A 13,921-nucleotide genomic window follows, 5' to 3' on the forward strand; every position below is an offset into this window, starting at 1 on the left:
AGTAACTATACCTAATTAATTAGTTATTAATTAATTACCTTACGTACTTAGTAAGTAGAACTAATATAGTAAATAAAATTAGTACTACTAGTATATATATATATATATATATATATATATATATATATATAAATGTTAAAAATTAAATCTTTACGTAGCAAGTTGGAAACGACTTCTGGAAATAGAATCTTGCGTGATGTATGAAAAAGAAAGTATACATTAAGTATACATAAAAAAGTCATTTCAACTTCTTGTTCCATGCGTTTTACGATCGCCTCCATTTAATGAAGCACTAATGACATCGTGAGAAGATACATAAAATTTGCGTACAGAAAAATTTCTCAGAAATATGATGAATTTCATTCTCAAGCAACTGCGATCCTGTAAATCCCATGGATTGTAAAGTTTCCACGGTCACGTGTGCGGAAAGTTTCCACGTGTCAAGAAAAAGCATCGGTGGCGACGAAGCGTGTCGCCGGGCTATTTACTTACTTATTTATTATTTTTCGTGCAGACCATCACCACCTCGCACCCTCCCTCTTTTCCATCCGTCCCGATATACACATGAAACTTTCTCGAAGGATTCCCCGTGGGATCGGTGTCCGTTTCCACCGCGAAGTTGCGCCCCCGGGGGGTGGCAACGGCAGTTCGGTAACTCAGAAGAGGGAAGACTAGGAATGTCCTCGGGAGGAAGGTAGACAGACCGACACGATCGAAACTTACGGAGTTACGACGTCGACGACACGAATTGGCGGGGCTGGTTAACGATAATACTAGTTCCGCTCGACGTCGTTCTCGACTCTTCCACGACGGAATTGAAAGACGACAGTGAAAAGACAATATGACATGCCACGGATTCGCCGAGTATGCGCTTCGAAGCCACCGCTGTATCGTTCTCGATGGATTTCTGAGTGGAAACGTTCCACATTGATATCATTTTGAGTCAACAAATCCATAAATTGCTTCAGCAGTTAAAAAGCTAATATTTAAAAAGAAATGTGAGTTAATTTTGATGTGATAGAGCGAACATAATGACCGGGTTCAAGTCGAATGAAGCTATTTTAACTATGTTTACAATTGATTATGATTGATAGGATCTACAAAGTCTAAAAAGAGAAGAACACTAACACTGTCGAATAACTTTTTCTGTGATTGACTGGAGTAATTCTTACTTAAGATCATAAAATTATGATTAATTAGAGTAATTCTTGCTTAGAAGCAAAGAATTTTCTGAGACTGACTAAAGTAATTCTTACTTATGGTCACGTGATTAGTTGGCGCCTCTTTCTTATAGGCGCATTTCTATTGAGTCTATAAATGAAAATTAATCATGTTTAATCACTCGACAAACAGGCTAGCTGTTTTGTAGTGACTTGAACACATCTAATATAACAATGTAGAACATAAATTGATATGCATATGTGTATACAATAGCTGCGTTCAAAAGATAAAGTCGCTCAACGAGTACTCATTCTTTAATAAGATTTTTGCTTTTATATTTTTTATAGATCTAAATATATATAAAGAATCACTGAGCTCTCGATAAACGGCTTTGTTTTCGGAACATAACTATTGACGTGAGTAGACCTAACTGAATTCCGTTAATTGATTCGCCAGTTCAATTCGGGTGCTAATTAATTCGTTGACAAATTTCATTCGAAATGGCCGTGCGGCCCCAAATTGCGCAGTGAGTTAACTAGTTCCGATGATGACCGGCAGCATACGATGACACACGCAAGTTGCAAGTAGTATGCACGACCGTGTGTCACGTAGACGAAGAGTTTGGCGGGGTGTAGCGGGATAAACCGTCGTGCCCGTTTGCGCCCGAGGGATCGTTCATAAATTATGGACGCATTAATTATAACGGAGTTTGCGGGCGCGAGTGTTTAGATTGACTTGACGACGAAATGGCCATGGCGTTCCACTCGCTCTCGCATGATCGCATATATGTGTTTGGATCTTGATGATTAAAGATATATGCAAGGATATCGGCTTAATTAATTAGCCCGCATAAACAATATACTATCGAAGCTAATTTGATACGCGTAACAACTATTGTATTGTGACAGGACAGTCTCTGGTTTCATGCTTGCCCGCCTTCGGCTAACGCCTCGAGGCATCGAAGTCACCGTATCAACGGGACATAAAGCGACGAGTGTATCCTTGCTTCACAGATAAATATGTAAAACTGAGGAAAATGTTTTGATTGAACTGACAAAACGTATATCAACAAGAATGGCATTTTGATGAGATCCATAGACATAGAAGAATACACTGAGAAAAATTTCTGATGGAAAATGGACAAACTAAAAGATTCTAATTATATCAATCAGAATTTTGGTTATCTCAACTAGAATTCTAGATTTAACAAAAATTAGTTATTAGTTTTTAGAAAATTCTGATTCGTCCATTTTCAATCAGAATTCCAATTAATTCAACTAAACATTTTTCTCAATATGGATTCTGTTCTTGATCTGCACTCCATTAAAAAAAATTGAGTTTTCTTTAACTCGATATTTTAGAAAAAGAGAGCGATATGTTATTACTTCTTTCTTTCTAAATTGAAAGAAACATCTTTATAGGAATGCGCGTCTATCAAGAGACATGATAATATTTCGGTATCAAGAGCACGCGTGCACGCTACGAATAGCACTGAATAGCAAAAGACTAGCCGTGTATCTTTATCTTATTCTTATTACGTCTATGGTGAAACCAAATAGAATTTTTTATTATGATAAAAGAAATTCTATTTGTCTCGCTAATCAAAATGTCATTTTTGTTAGTACGTTTTCATTTCATCAAAATTTTTTTTCAATGTAACGTTATTATGTCAAGTTTCATCGATTAAAAACTTATCATCTACAAAATATGTAATTTTACAATTAAATGATACATATCTATTCCAACGACATGTATACATAGATGAAGCATTCTCATGTTTTCAGTGATGGGAATAAAGACGGAAATTAACCATTTAAGGGACCATTGGATCCGTGTTATCTCAATCCATCTCACACCTGGGACTGTTAAGAACACTCCTCTCTTTTAAGATAGAAAGAGAGCAATGGCTCTAGTTAAACTGCATCTTCCAGTTTCAAGCTACACTTAGTCTATGTATATATGTCGTTGGTCTATTAGCTTATAAAGTTCAACATCACTTTAGGTATCTGCGTCATTGATAGAAAAGGAAAGAAGCAAGTGTAAGTGTTAGAAGAAGATCGAAAGAGAATTAGTTCGGCGAGAATAGCGTAGTAGTTCATGCGGCCATTCCCGAAGTTTAGTGAAGCGAGAAAGAAGTGAAGCGAGAAGTATGACACAGACCTCAGAGGTGTTGGCGACATCATTTGTTGGGCTACTGACCGCGTTGTTGGAGTGCGTTTGATCCGTCTTGAGTTCACGGTGATTGCTGAACTGCACGTAGACTGCTCTGCCTCTGAGTTGAGCCACGCCGGTAGCGTAATAATTCACCATGGTCGCCGCAGCATTCTCGTCCCCCATTTCAAGAAACGCCTGTAACAAAAAAGAAGATTCTATCAGTATTGCAAAAGCACGCAAAAGTTGTTTGATTTCAAGTGTTTCAAATAGTAATGTAAATAAATCAAATATTTAAATAAATAGATTGCTCTCTTAGTTTAAAAGTAACAGAATTTTAAAAAGTCAATTTTCCAGAAGGGAGAAAAACAATTTTCTAACTTGATGGAAAATTATTGACTGATCAAATAATATTGATTATAGATATATTTTCAAAAAGATATATATTTTTAATATAGTTAAATGTCACTTTTATTTCACAATTTCACCCTTAAAAAATCTTTTTTAAGTTCTGATGACTTTGACGATTTTTTTCCAAACCATTCTTTTTAGTGACAATTTAATAGCGACAATTTTAACTATTTTTTATGAAGTTAAGTTAGTTCATTTTTGATGATTGATAAAGTAATTTATAATTCATTTATAGTAATGACTCAAATATTACCGAGTATTACTTTTGAAATAAGGAAGTGATATCATAATTTACATAAGCGTATTAATTCTTACTTAATATTTTTGTCAACACTAATTGACGATAATTATATCACACGGCTTTTAAAACATATTTTAGTTGCGCCTAATTTGTGATCAAATGTTTAAATAGCTTAAACATTCATAGCGAGACTAATGAATTGAAGTCCGATATGTAATACACTTTTACTACTTAACTACTTACTACATGCTGTGTACTTTCACAAACCGTTTAGGTATTGAAGTTTTGCTGAGTAAAATTCTCTTGCACAGTTTGAGAGATAAAAGGGGACACACGACTGTCCAAGTTTGCGCAGTTATTTTAATCCGAAACCGATTTTGAGAAGTTATATCGAGATTCTTTTCTGATTTATGCGCGGAAAAGTAAAACATGCAAGAACGGGAAGCATTTTTATATTTACCTCGGAGCGCAAGTCATAATGGAACATCTGAAACTCGTATACGGACAAACACGCGCGGAACAGACGGTAAAATTTCAAGGGAACGAGAGACGAAAACGGGGTGTTCGAAACAAGCTTCTATATACGCACAAGAATTTTAATTACATCGTTCCACGGCAAGAAAGCATTAATATTTCAGTTTGATTGCGTTGAAAGTCCGACAACCATATCGACACGCAATTATCATTTCTGAAATTAATTATATGAATATATAATATATATAATATATAATAATTCAATATTTTAACATTCGTTGGTTTTACAAAACTGCTTCCTTTTATTTGGGCATTTTATTTTTTTCGTTTGCTTAAACAAACATATACCTTTACGGAACAACTTCTATCGTATAGCGCTATATTACGTATCGTAATAATTTATATTGTAATTTCGTCGGGAAATAAAAGTATAATCGTATAAAGGAGAAAGAAAAACGTCTCTCTTGAGACTCCGAGTGAATTTCGCTTGGATTCTTTTCTCCTTTGAGTGTTCATGAAATTAATAATCCCGTATTTCTAAATCGTCCTCGTGCGCAACTCGGCGTAAAGGAAAAATTCCCCGAAGACCTCCGGTCGCGAAGTCGCATTCGCGACAGTCAAGTGGTACGTTTATCGAGGAAAACTTAATAAAAAGCATTACCGCGCTCCATCCTTCGACCGTTTTTATTATCGCGGCCTAGGCGAGGAAGAAGGGCGAGATTTTTCTGAGATAGAAATCGAGCCCACAGACATAGAGAAAATTGATTTGTTCCGCGTAGGGGGGGGGGGGGTGAAGGAATCGAGGAAAAACAGCGAGAAGATTAATTTAATGTCGCGTAATCGTCTCTAGGAAGCAACGATAACATTTTACGATATTTGCATTTTCAAGCTCATAATATGTATAAACGGTGAATAAGCAGGGGAATGAAAGGCGACAGGAAGGAAGGAAAGAGGATATTTATGTTATATTCGCTACCGAAGCAGAGCTCTTCTTCCTTTCCGTTTTCCGCGCGATCCATTTTCAATTCAATATTGATGCATTCGCAACGCTCGTTTCTTCTCTACCCTCCCCCAATCCTCTCTCTATCTCGAATGCTCCTTCTTTCTTCTCCGTTCGACATCCACCTTTTCGTATCGATATCGATATTACTTAAAGTCTCGTCGCGTCTCCTCGTCATGAGAGAAACGCGATCAGCATTGAAATGCGAATGATAGTTCCTTATATACAAAAGCACGAGACTCGCTGCTCGATTGTGAGGATCTCGAGGTGAATCAGTTAGATTCCGTCGTTATTATATAATGCGCAAATCAAGCTCCATCTAGGAAAAAATGCCGTAAGGCATGTCTTATTATGCGTTTAACTTGATAACTTTCTTAAAAATTTATTATCTCGTCCAGGTAAAAGGCATAAAAAAATAATCTATAGTTCGCAAAACGTATATCTTTTTACAAACTACCTTGAAGCTTTTGAGCGCTTCAAAGAAAACTTGATATCGAGAAATGCAATTTTATCCGGATAAAATATCCTTCTCGTTGTTGTATATTTTCCATTCGCAAAACTAATATAAGTTTTCTCCGTTGAATGATATTACCACGAGCACGTCGTTATCGATTGTGTAGTTTTTCGTGATATTTAATTTACTTTTCGTAAATGCAGCTGTCGTGTTTGAATATTTGAAGGAGCTTTCCTCAATATGTATTTCAATTAATAAAGAGAAATAACAACTTAATATAACATGTTATATTCTAAGAAAAAAAGTTACGATCTCGTGATAATTTCAAAGAATAAAATAAATAGAGCTGTGTAAACACGCGCGATTCTGACATTAGCATTTATTTTCATATTTTTGTCTTTTAAGATTAGATTAAGCGCAGAATGAGAGTCGGAATGAATTTCCGGAAAAATTTGTGATTTTCACATTAAAAGCAGCACAATGTGAAAGTCTCGCAAATACAATCGATTAATTTTGCATCAGTTAATCTAAGCAATGAACTAGATGACAGAATAATTATAGCGTTATGCGAGTCATATTATTTCAAATTTATCTAACGCACGTCAACGGATTTCGGATTTGTATCCAAACACTCACGCTAATTACGGAACATGTGGTGGACAAATTAATTAATTGTAAACGCACAAGTGAAACACTAAGTAAACAGTGGTATTACTTTACGGAGTAGTATTTGTGTTAACTTTAACGAACTATCCTTTGTATTCTACACTATGATCTGTACCTAATGTAATCTTTCAATTAGTGAAAAAGCAATTTGTTAATGTAGCGAATACACGATTGTAATTCGCGACTCGTAAACAACGTATATAATCATGCGGGTATCCATAAACAAATTATGACATATTTAATTAAATGCATACGATTAAAATAAACATTTTAAGGACGCGCGTAATAAACGCATTTGTTTTTATCGAATATGAAGTATTGTGCATTTAACGGCTCATCATGTTATATCCATTCGTTATTATATCCACAAAAGTTATTTACACGTTTGTGAATTCACTAGTAAATGTAAAAATATTGAAATACTCTTTCTGCGTAGTGGTCCATTTTGCATCAGTAAAGTGACCCAGTTTTTAGTTCGTGTATTGTAGATCGAAAATATTTGCCGAATAAGCCATGAAAAATATTGGCAAAGCGACGAGATTCGATATTGATAGAACGTTAAAGGAAATAAAATTTCTCGTCAGTAACTTTTCAGGCGTAAGAAAAATTTATTTTACTACGTAAAACGCATAATTCTCGAACCGTGATTATTATCAAGACTTTCCCAATCTTTGCTAAATTCGATGCGATTATTTCTTACATTTGTTGTAAACTTATTGATATATAAAAATTAGTTTTTAATTTTTAGACGTAAAAAGTGGAGAGATTACAAATACTTTGTACAAAGTAAAAATTATTTTGTACTTGTGTTACAACTGATCTTTGTGAACATTTTTATGTCATGTTTTTAACATATCTGAATGTTAAGTTAACACAATGTGATTATGTTATTCGAATATTTTGTGTTAAATTAATATTTAATATGTCTTAATATCAAAAAATGATATAATTTATATTATGAATAATTGAACAATAATATAAAAATAATGTAATTTCTAAAAAATAAATGTATGTGTGTATTACTTTAATATATTATAAATGTTAACATTAAAAGTAAAATCAATTGATTGATAATGAAAAAATATGTTACCACAATTTGTTTCCAAATTGTGTCGAAGAGTGCACTAACACTATAAATGCTTCGAAGAATTTGATTGACCAATTATAAGAAAGAATTTTATTAATCAATCAACAAATACTTCAAAGCATTCGTAGCATCATGAACTGTAGTCTGCATAAATGTTACACTTTTTTTGTATTAAATTTTACATAATGTTTCTGTTATTTTCTAACATATTCATTTTGTATTGAATTAACATAAAAATTTGAGTGTCTTTTTGGAATAAGTAAAATGTATTAAATTTAACACAAATTTTAACACAATTATATATCATTGAATCTGTATGCAAATATAAAGTGTGTCCTTTTTGACGGATCTGTCGATATACTAACGAATAACGATAACTAACTAATTAAAACTGGGGGCTAAAGGAGTTGCGAGAAACTTCGAGAGGATTCAGGCAGTCGGAGAGAACTAGGTCTGAGAGAGAGAAAAAAAATGTTAATTGACGAAAATGAGGTTATTCGGAACGAATGATCGCTCATTCGCATTTCGCACGAGAGGTCGTCATTTCACATAGAGACGACGAATCTGTGCGACCGAACGAACGAACGAATGAACGAACGGCTGGCACAAGTGTGAATAATATCGCGGCTGGACCGACCGACCCGGATTTAACGGCATTAACTCCGTTTCCAGCGCTAATGACGCATAGAGCCGCGCAATTGGGTTTCCGTGCGAATGGGACGAAATCCTCCGCGCGGGATCTGCTGAATCCAGGATCAATCCTTATGTTAGCGGACACGCATCCTGGCCGCACGATCACGTCGCTCGCTTTGACGATCAAGCGCTACGATTTTCGGCACAATGATCCATTCAGCTATCTAACGAGGATGCGCGCGACCGTATGCATCCGTTGAACGCGCAGCGTGCTTTAGAATAGCGAAATAGAATGATGTAATGTATCGCGATAAGCCTATCGCATTAATCGAAGAGATACGTTCAGACGTATCTCGTATGGAAACTTCGGGCACAAATTAATTTTAATTGAGCGGAGGCTGCAACCGTACGTGCGATCGTGGCTAACAATCGGCCCGCAATCAGAGTTTAACGGGAGAAATTTACGTGAAAAGTTACTGAAAACTAATTTTATACATCGTTGAATGAACGGATGTATTCTATTGTACGTGTTACGATTCGCGAACGATTTGCATACCTATGTTTTTCGTACTGCTCGACGGATCGGATAAAAGATCTTGTTGCAAAACTATGTGCACACGTGAGTGCGCACATACGAGCGCACATACGCGCGTCGATAATTATCGAGCAAACCGGCACACCGTTATGGGCAGCCGCTGTATTTTACAAAAGCCGAGCATTTACGGGCGATTCTCCACGCCATGTATTTTTCTTTTTTTTTTTTATTTTGTTTCCACAGCACCAAACGCAAATAAGAGCATTCTTTGGCGACGGGACCGGCGTATATGTTTCGCTGTTGGATGTTCCGCGTTGTTTGCCGTTTTATCGTGACATTTCGAAAGCGTTTCGGATTTCATAGACTATCCGGGAAAATGTTTTCCGCGACCATTTGCAACTCGTCGTCCCACGTTCTCCGCGTCACCGTGCTGCGTTTAATTATGATCGAGGATGCCACGCTCCTCGCTGAGCGATCCGCGCGAGCAGTGGATTTGAAATCTATTAAATATAATCCGTTACGCGATGTCATCGTCATTACATTGCAGTGCATTATTCCAGTTTTTTCACACTGGAGTTAATCCATCAATCATCCTAATTGAGTAACTCGTGACGGTCATCGCACTTGTCCGCGCAATGAATACCAAAATCGTCACTCCAAGAATTCATGATTTATTCTAAGAATTGCGTTGGGAAAAATATGAGTACCCTGTACTCAGAAATTGAAATTGCAACATTAAATCAAAAAGTATAAGATATTTTTAGAAATTAAAAATAAATGTTTAGAAAAGCTATGAATAAATAATAACAATGTAAATGTGTAAATATAAGAAACAAATATAATTATCATGATCTAAAGCAAATAACATGTTTAAGACAGTATTTGATAAACTTAATGCGCATTCTGATGTTAACACTAAGCTTGATCGAATTGCACAGTTTTTTTGCATAAATTGAGAAAAATTCAAGCCATAATTTCTAATGTGAGAGAAAGTGAAAACGGGGAGGAGGGGGGATATAATGACGCATAACTTAGCCCGCGTGAATTAAAATGCATCATATAACATGGTTTAATAATATTGTACAAATTAAAAATAAACATTTAATTAGAATGAAATTCGATATTATCATTCATGGAAATTGTATATAATTGGAAAATTGGTTAAAATTGACACATTTTACATGTTCGAAACGATCAACTTAAATGTTTGTGTTAACACAAGATGAATATGTTAGAAAGCAACAATAATAAATATTATGTAAAAAATAATATAAACAATGTAACATTAATACAATTTGTAAGCAAACTGTAGAAGCATATTTTTTTTAGTAAAATTAACATTTATGATACGTTAAATTATTAATACGTATTTTATTCATCTTAGAATTTACATTTTAACACACATTACTTTTAAATTATTCCTTTATACTATTTTATAAATTATATATAATTATAATATTTTTTATTATTTTGACATAAGAAATATGTGTGTGTTAAATATCAATTTAATATTTGAATAATCTAATTACATTATATTAATACTCGAATTAAAAAGTTAAAACAAAATTTTAACAAGAGCTTGAGTGAATCATTTCTAACATAATACAAAATGTTTTTTACTGTATATAAAAAAATAACTAAAGTTTTATAAAACTACATTTATTAACTTTTAATCCGCAAGTGCATTATGTGATATCGTCCGCAGTTTTGAAGATGATAAGTGAAGCTCCGTAATCGAGTCTCTGTGATGTAGGATAATGTAGGATTACAGCAATTCCAGCCAATGAAGTAGTACCATCCGCCTAGGTTCCTATACTAACTACATTCAAAAAGGACTCGATTAATGAGCTGCATTGTACTTACAACTTCACTCAAGCTGCTTCTCGTGAACAAATAAAACGAACTTGGAATGCAATACCATGGGATGATTAAGCATGTATTATGTATTTTTTAATAAAATAAAAAGTTATGAAACAGTTATAGGTTTTTCTAAATTGCATTTGAAAATCATGTAGAAAGTTTGGCAATGATTTAGAATTTAGAATCTGAATAAAAATTATGTTAATAAGAAGTAAATTAGAAGTGTTTTTAAAAAATAATGAAGATAAAATGAGAAAATTTTCACTTAAACTATAAAATTCTATTGTTAAATATAAATATTAAACTGTTTTATATGTATACAATTTTCATACCAGGATTGTCACAAAAAATAAATTAAAAAATTCTCTGACTTTTCCAGGTTTTCCAGATAAAAATGGAAAACTTTCCAATATAAAATATGTAAATTTTAACACATTTAAAGTCAAGAGTTGTAGGAAAGCTAGCCTATATTATTAAAAACAACGCAAAAAAAGGCTTAGCATACTAAAATTCAAGCCAACAAAAAATAAATTAATATCGGAAAAAAGAATGCAGTTATGAAAAAGAGCAATCAAATAAAAATACTGAATAAAATATAAATTTTAATTATTTTATTAAAGTCGTTTAAAGTGTGCAAGTTTTGAACGTATTTCATTATAAACGTCAGATATAATAATATTAAAAGATTATAACAATTATCTGGAATAGAAGCAATTTAAGGAAATTGCGAGCAAATTTCAAAATTCCAGACTTTTTATATTTTCCCTTGACTTTTTCCGTGATCAATAACAATTTTCCTAACTTTTCCCGGTTTTCCAGGTCTGCGGCAACCCTACATACGGAAAATATAAATTTCCAATTCCAATCACTTTTTACAGAGATCTAATACATCTTTGAACATCTGTTCGACACACAATGCCCACAAGAATTAGAGCTTCAAGTACATAGTGGCCTTATCTGATAATAAATTATAAAATATTGTCATAAAATTTAATATTTTTCGATAAAAATTGTGCAATAAATCTCTTGAAACCTAATCACATCATTTCCCTCAACAATACCTTATATACGTTTTAATTCCAAATTTATCTTTCTTGATGTTGCAATTTCAATTTCCAGTAATATAATTAAAGGAAAAAATTTTTAGTGACAAGATTTTTAACACATGCATGAGAAACGCGAAACACATGTTGTAGCCAATCGTGAAAATCTCGGAACAAGGGTGGCGCGGTGATAATCGTACGGGCGTATACCACCAGTCGTCGGCAGAACCCCATTACATTATAGGGTGCTTTCTACATTTATAGGGCCGTACATCACCGAGAAAAGGCCGGAGGACTTTATTATTTTGTGGATACGTTTATATATCGGTGGCTTGCAACAAGAACATGCGATGTTTCTTCTTGACTTTGGGATCAGGAAAGTCGGATGTCGCATATCTGTAACATTTTCTTTGCCCTGTTCCTTTTCGTGTTATGGTGCGCGATTCGATATTATTCTTTCTTCTGTCTACAACGTATAGCGTTGTCTCGCTTTCTTTGATGCATAATAAGCTTTTATTCCTGACGGTATGAGCGCAATTATATCACTGTAATTTTAAATTACAATGACATAATTCACTTGCGCAATTCACCTTGCTACTACGTAATAATTTTTAATTAAAATTTCAATGTATATTCTCTCTTTGAGCTGTGTACTCCCTCTATCAGGATCGGAATTAGATTGACAGTCCCGGTACATAAACCTGTTTCGCCACGACCGAAATTCTATAATCCCCGTCGTGACACACGATAGATCCCGGACTTCCCTTTCTCGTATCCTCCGCTCGAGCTTGGCTCCCCGATCTCGGTTTGGACGAAACAGCTCACCCTTTGTGATCCTGGATTATCCGCAGTTCTCCTCCGGCCTGGCCACGAACTTCCTAACATTTTGCCATCGAGAAACCGTGGCGCTCGCTCGAGGTCAGTCATAAAGACGTTATTGGATCGAATACTCGCCATAACATCTAACCCACCAACGTATTGTGCATACACATTAAGCGCTTGAGCGTGTTTGTGTTCGCAATGTTCGCGGCACGAGTCGTCCCGATGGATCGAAGACGGTCGCCTTCGCCTTGAAAAATCGACCCTTCAGAAAGCCACCTTTCTATCTTCTTTCCTTCCGCATCGTTCAACTTCGCTCGCTCGCAAAGCTTCACTGAAATTTATTCGCATTCGGTGAATAAGTCCGTCCGCGAGTTCGCGAATTCCCGCGGGTGCTTTCTTAGTGATACATTTCGCATTTCGCAAACTTGAGAAGAATAGTATTTTTAGAAAATCCGATAATCGAAGTCCGATAATCGCGGACAACCATAGAGTTACTGACATTCAGCTAGTGAATCTGTCGTGTTTTCACAGAAAATACGCGAATATAAAAGGGGACAAAAAAGAGAAGTAGATACGTACATATGTCTTTGAGATAATTGCATTTAAATTTTCAAATTTTTCGAATATGGGGAATCGAATATTTAAAATGTCATTATTATTTATCATTATATATACAAAGGAAATTAGAAAGAAAATTTTTATTCGATCTCTACTTGAAAGAAGTTTAAATCAGCGGCAGAAAGAAATCATGATAACATCACGCTATAGAGATGAGCAATTTGTCAAGAGATTGTTATTAGAACGGATAGAAGCGGAACCTCGTTATCATTGACGGAGTTATAAGCGTTATAAGCCAGCCGCTAAGTTTCTAGCGAGTTTCGGTGCAGAGAAGGGAAAGAGGTTGCGAGAGGATTGAGGAACAAGTGAGAGAGACGAAGACGGTGAGATGTGCTCCAACGGAGAGGAGAAGACATGGAGTTATTTCTGATTTAAATAAACTCCGCTACGTTCCTCGAATCTCGTCTTCCAACGACGATTCGAACGGGGACTCGCGCGGTGCCCGGAGGTAGTTGCTCCAGGCGACGGGGGTGCGGACGCGCGGGGTAGAGAACATGAATGTAATTTATCTCCGCTATAAGGGACGCAAAACGGGTTTTCCTTCGGCTGAAACTACGTTTCAACTCGTCCACTGTCTTCTTCTACCTTCTCGATGGTTCAAGGAGGAAGAAAGAGAGAGAGAGAGAGAGAGAGAGAGAGAGAGAGAGAGAGAGAGGAGGGAGGAGTACGTACGGTAGGTAGGTACGTACGACGTACGGACGACGAAGGAGGTGGTAGGTAGGGTACGGTACCGACGTCCGTACGTACGTAGTAACGTAAACGTAA

The 13,921-nt window shown here is 35.3% G+C and overlaps 1 protein-coding gene across 1 annotated transcript in view; it reads right to left on the minus strand.

Annotated features, from left to right (window-relative positions):
- LOC105620146 (polypyrimidine tract-binding protein 1) overlaps positions 1-13,921 on the minus strand; it is a 315,345-nt gene that overhangs the window by 71,556 nt on the left and 229,868 nt on the right. Inside the window, exon 6 of the mRNA XM_012201654.1 lies at positions 3,322-3,510. Coding sequence (XP_012057044.1) covers positions 3,322-3,510 — 189 coding nt within the window. The remainder of the gene's footprint in view (positions 1-3,321; positions 3,511-13,921) is intronic.

Source organism: Atta cephalotes (genome assembly GCF_000143395.1).
Source record: "Atta cephalotes unplaced genomic scaffold scaffold00024, whole genome shotgun sequence".
NCBI classification, from domain to species: domain Eukaryota; kingdom Metazoa; phylum Arthropoda; class Insecta; order Hymenoptera; family Formicidae; genus Atta; species Atta cephalotes.